Consider the following 20,106-nt stretch of genomic DNA (forward strand, 5'->3'; position numbering starts at 1 on the left):
GAAAATGAATTTTCTGCTATTTATTAAAAAAATGACATAGTATATTCTCATATACTGTCATCCAAATACATACAAAAGTCTTTTGCAGAATCTTAGGAGAATAAACTAGAGATATGAGTAATTTAATATAAACCTTCTCTTGCAAAATTCTTTTTTAAACCAGGTAACATAAAAAGAGAAATGCTAAATACACTAATATTTCAAAATGCAGAAAACTTCATTACAGCACCAATCCTGATTTGTCCTTTCCAAAGTCAAAGCAAACAGGATTTGGGTTAGTGGAAACTATGTTTAAGGATTAACATCAAAGGATTCCTTATATGCATATACACAGCTTCCTTGAATTCTTTTTCTGTTGTGCAGGATTAATAAAGAACCTGGGTGAAGTTTTAACACTTGGGTGCTGTTTTACTCCAGATTGCACGTAGCTCCTCCAGCCTGCACTGCTAGACATGGTGAAGAACTGAGTTTGTATGTTTTGCACAGGTTTAATGCAAGAGTCTACCAAAGAGGAGCTAGGAGGAACTAGTTCTAGCTCGTACTAAGGACTACCTGGACAACTTAGTTCTGCATGATGACAAAAGCTCTGTCAAGCATTAAGTACTCTGAAGATCCTACTGAACACTGTTCAGTTCAGGAGCAAACATCTCTTAGGGGTAACAGAACCTTGAAGAGTTAAGCCCTAAGAGAACAAAATCTATTACTTCACCTCCAATGTTTTAAAGAGATTTGAAATGCTCGTTTAGAAATCTGTGAACCTTGTTACTTAGAATTTCACATTTTTGGAAAAAAACAGAACAAGGAACCTGTAATCCGTACTATAGGGACAGGATTGATTAAGATCAAAAGTAGTATCTGATCATTGCCTCTGCCCTATCTCAGAGATACTAACACCTGCCTTTTCGTATGCATTAACTTAGTGATCAAACTGTGTATTCTTTCATTTTCAGTTGGATGTGCAGATTGGTAGTTTTGCTCTTTATTTTGTCATCTGCAGCAATTTCACAAGCTAGTGAGATCTACCTTGCATGTAATGCTAAAGAGGCGAATTTAAAAAAAATGAAGGGGGATAAATTTAACATTATAAGTACAGAGCTACTCTGTATTTGATAGGTAATATAATTTGTCACTGTATTTACTGCTATCGCCTCTTTTATTATCGCCTCTTTTATTATCACCTCTTGTGATAATTATATAGAAACAGTTAGATGTTTGCCTAAAAGCGATTCAGCCAGTAGCAATGCAGACTTCCCAGCTACTGTTTTACAGAAAATGCTTCTGATTCATTTCTATGCAGTTATTAAACTGCCCTCTCATCTAAATGAAAAGATCACTTTTTCTTAAAAACTGCCTCTAAAGTGCCTAGCTGAGAAACTCCTTTTCTTTATATCTATTCAGAACATTTGTTGTTATGGAACATTGAGCCACAGATACTCTATCTTCAGATGCCAAAGTACAGAATTATCTGTAAGAATAGTATGCAGGTTTAGTTACTTACAGAAAGACCCCAGAACACTAACTGCTGTTTGTCTTTTGGAATGACAGATGTTATTGAAACTGTTCTGAAATCTTACTTTTTATTACCAACTCTTTAGTGATTATTGGTAGAAAATTAATTTGTAAAAATTTAACCCAAAGTGATAACTATTTAAAAAACATCTACCATAAATATTCCTTGTTATACTGCTTCAATTTACATAGGAAGAGACTATTTTCCCTGTATTTTGCTTTTGTAAAATTCATTTCATGACTCCATAAATCAATTTTAAAAGTAAGGAGAACGTTACATATTGGTCAGCATAGCAACTGTGGGAATGAAAAGTAAGACTAGATGCTGGAGTTCAATAAGCCAGTTCCATTTTTTATGACTAATTAGGTGTTATTTGTAACAGTTATAAGAAATTGTTTAGTACTTTGGTGGCTTTAATGTTTTTTATGATGGCAGGTTTTTATTCAGTTAAATTCTATACTATTGTAGACCTAGAGGGAGAACTGATAATCAGAGGTGTCACTATACACATATATCACACCTGATGTCCAAAGCAAGTATTATTCCTTAGTGTGGATAACCCCATAGTTTGCAAAAGGAGTCCTTCTGAGTTAAGCTGACACTGTGGTGCATCATACACTATTTGTCTTAAAGTACATGAAAAGCAGACCTGGAAAAGGGCAGCTAACCTAACTCTGTCCCTTGCAAACGTAGGGTTGTTCTCTTTAGAGACCAATTTTATGCACTGACTGTATCAAGTGTACAAGGCTTAAAAAACTCATAAGTAAGGTATGGTGAAAATTCATGATGCATTTTAGGTTGTTTTAATATTCCTCATCACTGCTACACTTTTTATTGATTCGGAAAGGTACAAGAAATGTAAGTGGACCCAACTTAATTATACAGTAAGCCCTGTTCAATTATTAAGATACAGAATTGCTTCCATAAATTAATTTGTATATTAACAGTGAAAGTATAGAACAAAATTTTTACTGCTCATTGTTTTTATACTTCTGATGTAAAAGAACAGACATTTAAAATCCAGAGAATTTTTCTCTTTTCTTTAAATAAAATGTTAGAAGTTGTTACTGGTTGTAAGGGAGATAAACAGAAAAACAAATTGGAAGAGTAACATGCCAAATACATTGATTTGAATGTATAGTTGGATATATTCAACTTGCCAGATATTCACAGCCTGGGCTAAGTGCAATCCTTTTAAGTGCTGGAGTGACACCCTTTGGCAGCCTGAGCTCTCTGATGGAAACCCAGACAGTAAGGGTCATGAAAATGTACTTCTGGGACTCAAAATGGCTGTGTTCCATCTGAGCAGCTATTTTCCAAGGGCAAACACTTCTGCATACTATTACTTGTCTCAAGCCTGTATATCAATTTCTTATTTCGTTTAGTAAATAGAAAACTACCACAGATTTTTACCAGTACGGTAATAAAGATGTTTTTAAAGTTGGAAAAAAATAATGTTTAATCATTTGATGTATTTCCTGAATTCAGAGAGAAACAGAAGGGGAGGACAACAGAAGCAATATTAAGTGATTTAGATGCTCTTTCTGACTTTGGGGTAGTTATTGAACCTGCATTACCCCAGTTTTCAAAAGGTTCAAGTACTTTCTCATTTCCTCTGCTCCGTTCCCCATAGACCCTTTGGCAGACTCCTAACGAATATATTCCTCGAAGGCCCCAGATCTGACATAAACCTCCCTATCAGTTTTAGCACCTGCTATTTCTACCCAGCAAGTCTTTTGCATATCCAATACATGAGGTGCTTGCTTTCTCTCACCTTGATGCTGTTAGTTTGGTGAAAACAGGCCATACTTTAGCATAAAACTGGATTTTTTTTTTTTTTTAAATCTATAATCACTAGAGTCCAAGCCTTATCTTCACTATGGCTGTTTAATATACAGAACTACTTATGTGAAGAAACCCCACATGTGAATTTTTGTTTCTTGCTAAACTGTCCAAGAAAGATGCAATCTGTGGTAGAATGGAGAAGACCTTTAGGAAAGGGTCTTTTCACTACCCTCTGTCAGCATTTCCATCTTGGCACCTTTTTCACAGGGTAGCTTTAAAAAAAAAAACAAAAACAAAAAAAACCCAAACCAAAACCATGATCTTATACATGTATCTTTCTGTACTGCACTTTTTATTACAGGAGACTTTATATTACAAGATCCTTGATTAGCAACATTAGGGCTTATGTCCTCAGGAATGACTTTCAGTCATTATTAAACTAATAATTTGTATTTGGACAGGGACAGGGCTTGCACTATAAAACCGAATATTGTTTGAAAGTTTTCGTGATGGCATGAGGTGGGCAGGAAAAGTCCAGTTGTCAGAATCAAACCCATATACTCTGCAGCATCAAACTTCAAAGAGCATAACAAAATATTTTCAGGTGCAACTTTATCACCTGACTAAAAGTACCCTGTTCTAAATTAAAACAGGCCACTGAATTGAAAGACTTAGATAATAAAGTATTAAATCAAAATATTTAAGCAAATGAAGAACAGGGATTTAAGTGAAACTGTCCTAAGGTTTTTCATTATATACACTATTTAGTGAAAAATATTACTAATTACAACTGACTTCAGTAAACATTATGTACTCACAGAAATTAGGCCTTCTGGACTGTCCAATTTATTTATTTATTTATTTATTTTTAAATACCATAGCCTAATTTCTTCAGCATGTTTATACTACCATAAGTTAATTAAGAGGCCTAAGATATTTCATAAATATATTTTGTCAGTACTTTCCCTTACCAAACTGTTGCATCTACCCATTTTTCAAGAAGAGCTGTCTTTTATAGTCTTGCTTCTTGCAAGTCGCCTTAACTGTGCTGAAGTAGTACAGAAAAAAATTCCATACGTTCATTCTAAAGCATACTGACCTAATACAGAAGCTACATGCATATCAACACTGAATTTAAGCTTAGGAAGGTTACATATGTGAAATTTAGTAGAAACGTGATAACAATTTGTAACTGCTATGTAGTATTTTTAGCTTTTATTTCTACAGAAAACGTTTCTGTAAGCATGTTTAAATAGTCTTGACTCTCTTATTGAATTGCTTTTAATCTACATATTCTGAGAGTTAGTTTCAAGTTTGAGATTCCAATGAGATTGATTAGCTTTTTAGCGTACATGTATTTTACAAGCTTTGTCAGGAATAATTAAGTTAGAGTATTGATGAACATTTATGACTTTCCTTCAAACTTTTCCAAAATTCCCTTAATGTTTCTCAACCTCATAAACACTAACACCAATGATCTCAGCTACTGGAATATCAAATAGATACCAGAACAGAGAGAGAAATTCCGGTTTATGCCATCTTTGATACAATACTGAACTTTAGGCTCCTTCACATGTGGAAAGTTGGGAGTTTCTCCTCACTGAGAAAACAGAGCGAAAGTTTTCTTAAATACTGAAACTCTGATAACTCACACATAAATATGTACAACTTTTATCACATTTTCTATATCTAAATAGACTTTATTTTAAAGCTTGGTGGCAACTTAAAGTAGAATGGAGTTCAGAAAGAGCAGAATCTTGTAACAGAGATTGGGTGTACAGTGCAGATGTAACCACTGATCTGGCCTGACCCATACGTGATTTGGCTACTTTACTATTAGTTGGAAGATTCAGAACCTGGAAGTGGAAAATAGGAAGAGATGCAGAGAATGGGTCTCAGATGGTCTTTTTTATGACTTGAGGGATCTAACCATCACGAAGAAAAATTCCAACCTAATTTCAGGATAGACTGTTACACTGAGTGCTCCCCCTAAAAGTTTCCTTATAGTTGTCCCACCCCGGGAAAGGACGTGCTCGTCTGTCTGCACTACTGCATATTCCTAAAAAAGCATCAACCTATTACCACATTTTCCCTCTTACAGCCATTGGCCCTGCTATTCTTCATATGTACAAAAGTACTCACAGCTGGGTCTGGGAAGTTTATACACGTGGGTCATTGTGGGTGTAAGAACCTGTGCTTGTAGGGCACATGGGACAAATTACTAAGTGTTCTCTGTGTCCTGTCTTCTCCCTAAAAGGCTGGGTGACTGTCAGACTTTTCAACACTGTTTATATTTTACACAGCTCATGATTAAGAACAAAATTTTGACACACATATAATTTCGCCCAGCACTCCCAGAAGTTTTTAGTCCCTCCTCTTTGCAACACAGAGCTTCCATAAAATAGAAGCCATAATAGAGGTCAAGTGGGATTTTAAGAAATCAGGAGTTCCCTAAAAATAATCACACTAGCTCTAGGAAATTTGAAATGTAAAGGAAATTATAATCCACTAACGCACAGTGATTATGTTTCATACGCCAGAATTCTTGGACTTTGCTTACTAACTTCACAAAACTAGACAGAAATAATTTTGCTTAACACAGAGGTGCGCCCCCCCCCCCCCCCCCAAAATACAGCAACTGCTGAAAACAGTGCAGAGCCCCAGAACATAGGAAATTAAGATGAAAGCAAACACAATACTGAACAGAAGTTACAGTGGGAAGATTTAAACTATATGTAATCAGTTGACTTTTTCTGGTAAGACCACCATGGGATTTACAAATACAGACAGTATTTAGATTTCATGGATCAGAACCTCAGCTGGTAAAATTGATGCAGTTTAACTGAAAGCACTGACTTCACTGGAGCTATTCCAAATTGTATTCCCCAAGGATCTGGTGCTAATTATACAGTGTAGCAATGATTTTTCCCAGAAGTGTTACATGTGGTACATCTATACATTTTCCCGCTATATCATTAAAGATACTTTATTTTTTCCTTCATGCTCTAAACTTTAAGGCTTCATTGGTCTTGTTAGGACTCTAATGTTGTGGGCCTTTTCACTGTGAAATATAACACAGCTGACGGCTGGCTGCTTCAGGTTTCTGTAATATTCCTGTATGGACAAAGTTTCTGAGGTTCCCTCTAAAATAATTTTATGAAGTCCTCCCCAACTCCCTCCTTCTGGTGTCCTAAATTTAAATATCAAGGCTATCAAAGAATTTAAACTTTTTAACAGTAGTATACTAACTATAAGAAGAAGGTTGACTTTGCTGTTATCATGCTTTATATTCCCATTACTGTAAGATCAAAGTACATTATCGTACTCATAGCATTTGAATCACAACAGAAAGACCACTAAACAACTTTACAGCCATACCTATAAGATATATTAAATAAAGTAAGAATAAAACTATAAATAGTAATTCATGTGGTATCAAGCTTCAGCAACACTAACAGTAACTTGTTTGACCTGATGTGCATTAGGAAAGTATATTTTACTTTTAGATAATTTCTTCTATGTCAGGTGTTTTTTTTCTGCAGAATTGCTTGTCAGCCTAACTACTAATACTGATGCCAAGACAAAGAGGAAGATGCAGCTATTTTGCTTTCACTTAGGTATTCTGCTTTCATTGTCAAAAGATAATGCATCTCCCACCTCCATCATTCCTGATCACTTCATTAAATGCTCCTTTCTGAAATTTTGAGGCAAGCCCTAGAAGCGTATGGGGTAAAACCCTGCATCAAAAGAAATTAATGTAGCTGTAGCTACTTCTGTAAATACTACCTCACAGAAAACACCAAAGCTCATCTTGATTGCCCGAGCCAAGGCATCTCGTCCATCTGCCTGGACTCAGCTGCCACTCCAGAAGGTCCAGTGTCACCTCTGCCTGCCTGGCTGTCTCGCGTGACCTGGAGTGTCTCAAATGGCACTAGATCCCTGTGTCTGGGTGGCTTAACCAAGCCCTTAATTTGACTGCCACGTTAGTCACCTCTGCATTGCTTTTTATTTGTGTCATCTTTGTGCTCAATACAGGACATTACAGTGTGATTTAGCCAATGACAAGATGTCTCTAACATAATTCAGACTGCCAAAGACAGCAGGAGACAGAAAAGTTAAGAAATCTCTCTCATTAAATTTTATCCTGCCACCAGTCACACAACTTCTTGAACAGGAAAAATTCATTCTAATACCAAAAAGCACTTCTGCCAAAAAAAAAAGGGAAAAGGAAAAAAATCCCTAACTCTTCTGGACACTAATGGAAATGCGCGTTCCCAAGACCGGTGATATGTCTGTATTATTCCATTTAGTCAGAGAAAAACAAAACAAAACAAACAAACAAAAAAACAAAACAAAACAAACTAAAGAGAAAAATGGTCAACAGGAGATGCTTTCTTATAATTTGTATTCTTATGTCAGGCTTTCCCCAGCATCTTTTTTAGGACAGGCATCTTTTTTAGGCCTTCTATTGAACTAACTAGCTAACCCATTCAAATGCTGCAAGAGAGAGACTCCTTTTAGCACAGCCTAATATTAATGCTGTAGAGCATGTTAGGGAAATGACAAGGTGACCGTACTGCATACAGTGTAGGTAGAATTTTTCCATGGCAATGTCTTGTATACGAACTCCCCCTTTCTCCTCCCATTACCTCTCAAAGACTGTATAAAGAAAATTTCTGGCAAATTGGTGCTATACTTTGGAACTTAGTATAGTTGTTGTGCAACTTAGTATAGTTGTTGCAAAAAATATGTTTGGTTTAATATATTGCCAGAATGTGGACAATGTCTTACATCACAACCAGTGGAAAAATCTGTAGCCCTTTCACCTACATTTTAACTCTACACATTTTATTTCCTGATTTATTTATTTTTTAAATCAGAGCTATACATATACGTTTAGTTCTAATTCATATTACCTGCTGTATCAGTGGAATTTTTCTATGTATGAATGATTCATAATGTATTATATGTAATATAAATGTATTTATTATTAATAATACAATATACGTAGTATAAATATGCATATTTATCTGCAAGAGGAACACAGATGATTTTTAAGTGGATCTTAACATTTTAAAACGAAACCTAAAACAAATACGCGGAATTCTGAGCACCACATAAATCATAGTTGAATTCATAGTGATCTCAGTGGCATAACTGCTCTAAGATTATTTGCCTTTTACTGTGATTAACACAATCTACACACTAAAACTAAATCCTTGAAGAAGTAATCAAGTAACTTTACTTCAGAAGTGCTTGGTGTCAGCAACGTAAACTGACGTCAGTATGATCCACGACTGCTAAATTAAGGCTATTTTTGAAGTTTTATCATTTATATTTGAAAATTTCATTTATTACTATATTTTTGACATATTTTTCACTCTCTTTAGGGCAAACAGTACAGCATTTTGAAGTCAGCCTTGTGTAAAGAATTAGTATTTTATCCAGTAAAATACATAGTATATATTTATTTAGTTGGGGGATTTATTCTTTATGTATATCATGTCATCTTTAAAACAATGTCTCATTAAAACATACTTTATATTTGTTTCTGATTTCATAACGATTATTATGGTTTACTAGTAACCACCATTTTATCCACAATAAAGTCTCCTGATATACAGAGGTATAATTATAAACTTCTTTAGCAATTATGAATAACAACAATTCTTTCCCTTTAAATTATTGGAAGGTTTGAATGACACTACAAATTACTTGACAACATCATTTTTTCATATTATAACTAAAATACCATATATATGAAAACCTTGCCAGGATTATTTAAGAATGCATTCAAGAAACATAAAATGAAGTTTAGAGGCTGGTACACGTTTGGTTTAAATGAAGACCTTACTTTTTTCTACCTGTATATGAAACATCCTATAGCAGTTTTCACAAACAAAGTTGTTCTTTAGGATACATGGGCAAACTTTCTACTCCCCTTCCTGCTGTGCAGTATTCTTACAAACTGCTGTTTTGCAACAGGTGTGTTCCTAAAGTATTAGAAACTTGACAGGCCCAAAGGTATGTGAAAAAAAGTTCTATTTAAATACCTGATCAAATGCTTTAGACGCCTTTGAGGTGGGAAACACTACAGTGAAAACATGCAAGAGTGTAAATTGCCTCTTTCTTGATTAATTTCATCTACACAGTCATTTTAAGTTTGTTCTTCTAATACTTACTCAGCTTGCCTAAAAAACATTGCAAATTACATGGCTAATCCATACAGACTATATCCAATTAATTCCCTATTTTATTAATAACATCTCATGCCTTCAACTTCTCCCTGACTCTTTCACAACGCTCTTAATTCCTTCTTGCTTTTAAAGCACTCACAGTGGAAGCACTCAGGTTGACAATACTTAGAGTATGTTCTAATCTGCCTCTTTGTGGTCTATCAAGTCAATGATCTGAAAACTAAAAAGTGTATAATTAGACACTGACATGTCCAAAGGAACTGTTATGGTCTATCATGTCACAGGCATTGACCCAGTAGACTGTAACAGTTTTGGTCTGTTGGAGTAGGAATCAATATTTCAGTAACTCCCTAACTCCATATTTATCCAGTCTGCTGAATACAACACACTTAAAAATTTTAAAGTCACACTTCCTTTCAATATCCTCTAAGAGTGAAGAAGCCTGTATGAACTATTAATGAGATAATTCCTACTTTAAAATGTTAACCAATCCTTTCTTTTCTGCTTTTTAGAGGAAAAGCATGCATGAAAATGCATCAGAAGAATATATTCATAATCACAGTTATTTACTATGAACTTTTATTTTAAAGTAAGAAAGCCCTACGTTAAAACTCATGCTATATAACCTGATGTAGGCTAGATGTATTAAACAAAAAGAAAACAAGGATACTGAAGTTGATATGTAAATGTCGGAATAGGTGCACTGATTTTTTTTTTTTTTTTAATGATAAACATTTAACAGCTCCCACTATGTTCAAGAAGAAACTGGCAGCAAAAGTACTCAACATCTTTAAACTTGGAGCACTTTAGGAAGCCAGATATGGAAATCTAGACTTTAGTGTTCCTCTACCTTCTCTCTCAATGATTTCCAGCATGGATGTCAAACCAGATATTACAGTAAAAGCCAAGCCTTTCCTTGTCTATGGGGATTCTTAAAATAGCCCTTCATATTCCAGTGAAGGAGAATGTAAATTATAGTAAAGAGAAGTAGAAGCAGGGTATGAAGAATACAAGTTCTGATATGATAAAAGTTTCATAATCGGTGTTTACCATCATTGTGGGCCAGGAACCCTAAGCTTTTTCACTACTGTATTACCTCAGTTTTGAACTAGTGGAGTAGTTTTGATAGTCACATGGATATTATATGAACAGTGATATTACACACAGGTGAATCAAGCCTTCAAAGTATCAGAAAACATGTTAATTCTACCAAAGTTAGAGGAATGTATTAAAATATATATAAAGTATACAAAGTAGCTTTCTAGACTTGGTAGGAGATTATATTTTTAGGAAATATAATTGTTTGCCATGCTTTCCTACATTAATATGACTTGCTGTGTCTCCCCCAAAAAGTGTTACATCTACAATATATTAGAATGAACCACGTTTCAATCATTAGAAAGCACTCTATGCAATACGCTTTTATTTCAGGAAATTCCTATCAAATTGCTCTACGTGAAACTCCCTGTTCATAGAATTTTAAACTCTGATTATTTTTTCTACTACATTCTCTTTATTCGTAGTTACCCACTTTTACTTTCTAATTCCTTCACTAAAAGGTACTGTTATGGCCATAACATGAGTCATATGCTCCAGTCATTCCCCAAACTGTGATCTGAGTGATGAATATGGATTATGAAATATTAACATGATACCAGTGATCCTCTAGTTTGCCACAGATCAGATACAGACATAAAGACATACAAGCCTAATAGGTAGATGCCCAAATCCATTACGTCTCTGTAACAGCAAACTGAATGATTTGATTTTTATTTGCAATATTAGGGAATAAACAAGCTTCAGCTACCATACAGGCTATCCAGAAAAAACTAGACCAATCAAACATCACCACATCAAACCTAAGTATTTCAAGAAGAAAAGTGTTAAATATAATCTATATTATTGCTGTTACAGAAGCTAAACACCACCTTTGTACCTGGTCAAGATGCTAACTGATCCTTCTCATTCTCAAACTTTGCGTAGCCTAGGATATGGGCTATACGATTCTTGCTTATATATCATCTTGTCCCCCAAACTTCTCCATTTCTCAAGATTCAACTTGTATATCAAAATTCAAAAAGGTTTGAAGGTTCCAGCTGGGAGTAGAAGAGTAAAGTTATCACTATATCCTATTCTTTTTCCTCTTCCAACCCGATTAGTTTCAAAATTAAAACTGTGTATAGAAGCTCTTTTTCCTAAATCTTAGACAGTACAATCATGAAATGAATGAAGTACTACATTTTAAAATATTTATCCTTCTATAAAATTATTTAATGGAAAAATTAAATTCTGACTGAAGATGCTATTATATTTTATATGGTCTCAAAACCTTAATTTTTATTACATATCACTAGTAAGATCCTCAATAAGAGAAAATAATTTGAGTAAAACTACAGTGGGTTTCATTGTTTATTCATAAAATACAGGATCTTAAAGTCTACAATATACAAAAAAATCACCTCCATCTACAGAAGCTCACATTTTATATTTTGTGTATTTTTATTCTTCATTCTAAGTTTTCATTCTTTAATGAGCATGTTTCCAATTAAATCAAATCTGTACCTATTGTATTTTAGGATAATCTGACCACAAATATCAAGTATTACTCTCAACTACTTGCCCAAAGAGAACTGGAAAATTTAATAAATTGTATCTCTGTAGACACTAGTACTTTAACAAAAATGAATACTCCACGTTAAAAATGTAAACTATTAGAATATCAGGATTTTACTGGGAGTAAGATTTCAGATCTGGAAGATACATAACTTCCATATGACAAAATTTCCTGTCTCCAAATTCATACAAAAACCTATGTATGACCACAGAACATGTAACATAAACTGATAGTGAAAAAAATAAAAAGAATATATTTTATACTACTATACTATGTGCAAAATATTTTGGATTATGCCTTATTTGCTTTTAAAAAAGATTAGTGAAAAAAAGAGGTCAGCTTCCAGTGATGAAGGATCTAATCCAGACAACAAAGAAGTCAATGGGAATCTTCCCATTGTTTGTAGTGAGACTTAAATTTGACACTGTGTTAGAAAAAGGGAATTACACTCAGAGCAAAATACCTCTGTATGTATATATGTGCGTGCGCACACGTGTGTGTGTGTGCATGTGCGTGTGTGTGCGCCTGTTTGTGGGTGGGTGATGGATGGGGAATGTGTGTATATATATGAATACACATTCATACATATATAGACACACATAATTAGCATTATTAAGTATAACAGGGTTAGCAAGCAGTACAAGCAAAATGACTCTGCCTTTCAGACAAGGCTAGTTTACTATTATTGGGGTTTTGTTTTATTAAACTACCATATACACTTTCATAAATATTGCTGACAAAGTTAATATGCAAGAAAGGAACATTTTTCTTACTCCGATCGAAGATGCAATAATCAAATCATAAAACACAAAACCAATAGCCAATCAATGTGAATAAGTCTGCCCATCGGCTTAATTCAAGCAAGCCATTCACTGAGCTATGTGATGGATCTGTCAAATCCAATACAGCATTACAGACATACTAGCAACATCAAGTGAACATGCAATGACAAAATGACAATACGCCCCACTGCCATGCTTTGACTGTTTCTACCTCATAAATATAAAACTTGATGACTTTGCTAGTTTCGCTTACTTCAGACTTGGACAGAAATCTAACCACTATATTTTTATTTATTTTTTTAAAAATATTACATGAAAGCTGAATAAAAGCTGTACAAACATTTTGTTAACATCTGATTTAATATCTTTTGCACATCCTTACAATTTTGTTTTCCAAACACTCTCAGTTTAAAGAGTTTGGCAGGCAAAGCTCCAGAACGGTGAAGAACATATATAGACCAGTAGGTCTCCTTTTATCATTTATAAGAATTGAAAAATTTATCAGAAATATTTTAAATATCAGAAATTTAAACATGATTTTTTTGGATCCATTTCTGCAAAGAGCTTCAAATCTTTAAGTGCAATTTAGTACGATGATAGATCGCACTGTATAGAAATCCAAATCTAAATTTTTTTAAGTCATATTCAGTGATTATATTGCTTCATAAATAAACCAAAATGTACCTTTTTGTTTGTTTTGTTGTTTCTGTTCTACAGTCCTAAGAAACAACTGGAGAAATCTGCAAGGTCTTCCTCCATTGTGAAATTGTTTTTAGGAGTACCTGATTTATCCTGAACAAATACTTAGGGGTTTGCATTGATTTGTTTCATGAGATTTCCTTGCCACCTGATTCTCCCCTATATATCTGTTCTTTGCCTATTTCCAGCAATATTTCCAGCTGTGACAAACAAGGATACCATTGCATTTCTTCACAATAGAACTCTCTTACAGTGATCATTATCCATTGACTTGGTGTATTGATTCTGGAGTCCCAAATCTTTCTGTTAACCTTTATTTTTAATTTACCAAAACATGTCTCCAATCTAAAGATTTCCTCTTTCCATCTCCTGACTTAAGAAGCATGTCAAATATGGAACACTGCCGTTCATCGTGTATATGAGCTTTTTAAATTTTTTTAAATTAATATGGAGTAGTATTTCCATGATATGTCACTGCTTCAATAGTACATACTCACTGGTCCTCACGTCATTTTTCTGGGCATTATTTACACATAAACAGTAAATATATTTCATGTGTAATTAAATTAAATAGGGGCTCAAATCAACACTAAATAAGAGTAGTGTATAAGGAGATATGGAATCTTCAATATTGTCAGAAGACAGCAGATGATTATTACATTGGGAAGAAAAGATACAAGCAGTTGTACTGAACTATATTTCAGCACTTTCAATATTAATAATTCACAAAAGTTGCTGAATTAAATTCATTAAATAATGAATGAAAAGTAATCAAATTAAGCAAACTGTAGTTGTGAGTAATCAGAGGTATCCATGTTTGCACATAGTTTCCCATACGCAAAGAAATGTTTGAGCAGATTGTTATTTGTTTTGTTCTCTATGCTAGTTTTAGGATTCTGCCACAAAGAAATTCAGTTGCAATATTTGTAATTAAGACAAGAAACCATATTCATTTGGGGGAAGCAGATCGAAGATGAGGGTTAACCACATTTAAAAAGAGAAGCTAAATTAAAAAAAATCCAAAAGATATAAAATTCATTTAAGATATTTAAAATTATGCAAGCAAAGATAGGTTATTACAATTCTAATTATACACAAAGTGTATCTGAAAATTAGACATTTTTTCAAAAAAATAATTAAGGGTTATAACAACTGCATTACTACTGATGCCATCTCAAGCTTCCTTTACAGCATTTAAGAGCACTATCTTCTTAGACAAATCCTTTATTTTTTTTGTCAGCATAACTCTTAGTGATGTTGACTCTCTACCCATAGCAGAACATGTGACCAACTGACGTTTTATCTTACAGCATTTGATTTGTTTTATGAGAAGGCACATTAAGTCATAATTAAAGCATTTAAAAGTCATCTTGATATTGTTCAGTTTCTGTATGCAACATATAGGTTTTCAGAAATTAATTTATTCATAGGAATAAACACCCTATAAAATGATCCAGGGACACCTGAACGATATCTGGCAAAAAATTACTAACCACAGGAGGTTATTTATAATTTTGTCCTTTCAGTTTAATAAGTTTTTAGAAGCAGGAATTGTTTGGCATTATAAGCTCACAGAAAAATACTAGAGCTGCGACATGCTAACACACCTTTGTGGAAATGAAATGAAACTACTGAGTAGCACTTCACCTTTGTAGGTTACCCTAAGTAGAAATAGTACATCGTGAACAAAGTGCATACAGCACATATCTACTTGATATTACTGATCCAAAATTAATAGAAAGTAACTTGCTTACCTGTCTGACACAGCATGCCTCAGCCATACATGCAAATTATTTTATTCACATAACTTTAAAAAATAGGTCTTCATTACCCAGAATAAGCATTTGAAAGGCAAATATGCATGCATAGCTTTGTAACATTCATACCATGGTACTTTGTTCTAAAAATACAGAATCCATGAACAGCACTTCAATCTAAGAAATAGTTCACTGAAATTTCTTAATCTGTTGATTTCTTTAAGAAGTGGAAACATTTAAAACAATGTCTAATTTAGCATCTGAAGAATTTTTTCAATACGTATTCAAGACTTTAGAAATTATCTCCATGATTCCAAGGGAAAATTTTCTTGTATCAGGAACTGTGAAGTGTGACCTTACTTCTCGCTGCTATTGTGAAGCAAAATACATGCATGTATCTGTCTTTCACAATATACATCCTCCCTTTAGGACTGTACACTCTCCAAGTACTCGAAAAGTATTAAAGATAGCATAGATTTTGTTAAGGGTACAGTTTATGAAGAAAACATAGGATAGTCTTTCTTTTCATTACAAAATCTTGTCCACACGCTGCAAAGACTTAATTTTACACAATTTGACAAAATCCTGTTCCTACTGAAGTCAATAGCAATTTAGACATTGACTTCAAAGGGGTCCCAATTTTCATCTTGCAAGAAGACAAGTTAATTTATGCGACATCGCTTTTAGTTTACAGAAGTTAAGTCTTTGCATGTTTCTCTTATGCAGATTTTAATAATCTTTTATTCCTGGTATTATTTCCACCAAATGTGGTTTACATTTTGAGGATAAAAATACAGAGCAAAAGAAGAATAACTGAATTCTTTTTTCAGTGTTTCAAAAAATCAAATGCCTGGAAGGAAAGCAAATGGAAAAAAATATTGTTTTGCCTTGGATAGTTCAAGCTTAGACACAGATCATTCTTGATTTCCACTGACTAAAACAATGTCACTGAGAATTGAGGGCACTCAATAGGTTCAGGTTCTAAATCAACTGAAATAATACTCCTAAGACGAATAATGATCTTTAGCAGCAGACCATCATGAAGCTGTACATATATTTATCTACATTGTACAAGGGTCACAGACATTAACTGGATGACCTACAGCTTGGGAATGTGCACATCTCATGCCTGATTCTCAATTAAGGCCTAAAATCTCTCAATTTATCGCTATTCATGGATTATAATAAAACAGCCTGCTTTAGATATCACAATTATCTGCAGAGCAACAAGACAGTTATGAGACTTCAACAAGGCAAATTTATAGAATCATCTTCAGCTTCCACTGGTCAAATATTTATTAGCAGTAAATGAGGTCTTACCTGTCACTGTAGGCAGCTGCAGTGGCAGTGGCAGGCTGGGCATACCGGTAGGCAGCATAACCACCCTGAAACACAAACTCACGCTCTAACTGGATTGCTACAGCACCTTAAATAACATTTTGCAAAATTTAGCAACAACTGAAAGAGTACTCTCATGCTGTAAGTTCAGTTAAGGGGTTAAATATGTAGGAAATATGTCAGTGAATCGTTAAGCAGAATTTATCACCACAAACTTGTGCTTGTTAAGATTTGTCCCAGAGACCAGGAGAAAGCATTGAACTGTATTCATCAATGTAAGTTTTTTTACAAGACAATACTGTATTCTTCCACAAGTTTTCAAGTAGCAATTGTTCTTATGAATGAGGTGTATGTATATTAATAAAGCGATGCTGAACTTAAAAGAAAAATTCAGCTAATAATCAATTCTTTTTTGTACAAAATATGATTTATCATGTCTGGTTGATTAAACCTATGAATCTGCACACTCAATTAACACTTAACGTTACATAGGTTTCAATTTATACATAAAATTATAATGAAGAAGCAAAATTCTCTTCTTCCATGAATTAACATTCAGTTGTATGTAACAGTAATTGCAGATGTTCAATTAAGCAAACAGGACAAACAAACACACATTTGAAAGGAATTGTGTGCAGTGATGCATTGATTATCAAACTGTGAAAACAGCAGAGCTTCCTGTTCAATGGACCACGGTGTTATATCAACCATTTCAAAATGATCTCAGCATGCCAATTAACAAACACAGGCCAGTCTCCACAGATAACACAAACACGATTTACGTCCCAATTAGAATTCACCACCCCATAATCCTCTGGGACAGGGGACTTTTGTATTTCCTTTCCCACCTTCCCCCACCTTAACAAAGAGTTGAATAAGAAAGTATCAGATCACTCAGCTTTGAATAAAATTCACTCTTTTCCTAAAGTGTTTGCCATAACAGATTGATTTTTTTCCTTTTTTTTTTTTTTTGTTGGAAGGCTGCATTCACACAAGCTATTATGCTGAAGCATGAAGAATAGGCTACAGTGTGTCAACCTTTACTGTAACAGGAGTACATTCCTATGGCAGGAACTTTTGTCGGGTTTCTATTTTGATTTTACAAATAAAAATTCACTCTTTCCAGAAAACTAAATCTCAACTACTTTTACAAGCTATTTCCCCTTCTACTACTTTGCTTGGCGGAATCACTTCTATCCCTAATGTGTGTAAACCCTTGTTGGTTTGAAGACTGGAAGCAGGTTGGTTTGGGAAATCAATCCTTCAGCTGATATCACTATGCCACCCTAAGAATAAACATATGTTTTACATATACTGACAGCTCATTAGAAACTCCAGGCTTTGAATTGTCAACTTACTTGAGGAACATTCATTCTGATTTTTTTCAAGCGCTCACACAGAGAACAGTACATTTACCTCCCGACTCGTGGTCAGCTCCCTGCCAGCAGCAATCGTGTCACACAACCGCTGGAATAAGGCAGGAGCTTTCATAATACTCTATACGCTCGCTCTTTTGCAGCGAGCTGCTTCTCTGTGCAAGCACGGAAGCATTGAGATGAAATACTTTCTCATTTCAGATCATTTGATTTTTATAAACCAATAGAAGGCTATTACTGTCAAAAATGTATAACAGGCACATATTGCTAGCAGGTATGTGCATACAGGCAATCAGATGTCAAATAATGTCACCAAGTGCAAACTGAGCCAGTAAACTGTGAGGCTGAGGGATGATAATGCAAGCTGCACACTTGGTCTGGCTTCTGCTACAAGGAGAAAGGTGAGAAATTATACAAAATCATCCGTTCTCCCTTCTTATTTTTGAGTGCTAAATATAGCACCTTTTTTTCTTTTTTTTTATTTTCTATTTTTTTCTTTTCTATTTTTTCTTTCTTTTCTTTTTTTCTCTGAGTGCTGATATGAGGGAGTAAAAGTATAAAGAAGCTAGTAAACTTGTTTTCATGATCCAGTCCTGAAAATGTGTGGCAGACTGCAAGTCATTCTGCAGTATGACATGATTCTGTTCGCCACGTGTGTGACTTCTTCACTTGTCCTGTAGTCCATTTCTAAACCCCCTTATTTAAATGTGAGAGCCACTTCATTTCAATCTAACTATGCACATGACGACTCCCACCGCGGTACAGAACTGCGAACGGGCCACCATGACAAGTATCAATCTGTTTCGGTGTTCTTAATCAGACAAAAATGAGACAGGCTGTTCACGTACTGGCTGGTTTTAAATCTGCGGATGGTAGACTCCGTGAGGATTGTTTTCCCTTCCTTTATTTAACTATCACTAAAAATTGGTCAGTCTGTGAAGACAGACCCTTTCTTCCTTCCTAAATACAAGACATTCCTTTTCTGCTTACATCTTGATTTGCTTTCATCAAAGAATTGCTGCTGAACAATGAAGCTCAACTCTGAACTTTATTGAGATGTTTTGCATTCAACAGTCAGTATGACATTTGTGAGAGTCCTGGAAAGACTGAGTCTAAAGCAATAAAAATAAAAAGAAATCGAAGTTATTGAATTTGCCTCAATTCTTTGGAGAACTAAAAGGCAGGATGCATTTGGTTATCAGGAAAATCATAATGCCCTACCAGCCCATGTCATGATTTCATATTAATATAATTATCATATAATTGAACATAAAAACATTCTTACACAAATTATTTTGATGGGGTTTGTGTACTGCAGTTTTGGTGTGGTACTAAGTTTTCTTACTGTTTTACTTCAGTTACTTTAGATAATCTATCATTGCAGCAACAAAATACTTGAAGGTACACTTTATATTGGGAATCAGGACGGGAATCTGATTCAAACCCCTGAACTCTAAACTTCTGTGCCAAGTTCTGCTTTACAATTTCTCTCTGATTTTGAACTTGGCTGATATCTTAGATGAAGAATACACTAGTAATATTCACTACATATAAACTTCTGGAGTAATATATTAAATATTTATCTTCATGCCTTAGACTATATTCCAAAATAAAACATTTAGAACAAAATTATGTAATAATTACATAATAATAAATAACAATTTTCAGTTCCTATGTTTTAGGAATGCTTTTTCCCCCTCACTCTGTACATTCAAACAGAAAGTACTGTTATGCTTTAAATTATTATTTTGAAAATTCAGCTGAAACTCAGCTAAAATAATGAAAAAATATCTACTGCCTTATCTGTGCTCCCATATTTGCTACTTCCAAAACAACGATAACACAACGTTACAGCAGTTTACGTTGTCTTAAAAAATTAAGTATAGAGTCAATACACTCGCTGTCCAAATACAGAAATACATCTCACTGGCATAAAATACTGAATGGGAAACTCACAACAGTAACTGTTGTATTTCATGGGATATGAAGAATATCTGTGATTTTGTGATAGAATCTGGAAAATAAAATGCAACTGCTAGACTATTCTT

The 20,106-nt window shown here is 34.2% G+C and overlaps 1 protein-coding gene across 26 annotated transcripts in view; it reads right to left on the bottom strand.

Moving 5' to 3' along the window:
- Positions 1–20,106, bottom strand: part of RBFOX1 (RNA binding fox-1 homolog 1) — a 1,377,247-nt gene that overhangs the window by 16,782 nt on the left and 1,340,359 nt on the right. For all 26 annotated transcript variants that reach the window (XM_052772622.1, XM_052772607.1, XM_052772605.1 and 23 more), the window contains one exon: positions 16,665–16,729. In XM_052772622.1, coding sequence (XP_052628582.1) covers positions 16,665–16,729 — 65 coding nt within the window. The remainder of the gene's footprint in view (positions 1–16,664; positions 16,730–20,106) is intronic.

Source organism: Harpia harpyja, chromosome 21, assembly GCF_026419915.1.
Source record: "Harpia harpyja isolate bHarHar1 chromosome 21, bHarHar1 primary haplotype, whole genome shotgun sequence".
Taxonomy (NCBI): domain Eukaryota; kingdom Metazoa; phylum Chordata; class Aves; order Accipitriformes; family Accipitridae; genus Harpia; species Harpia harpyja.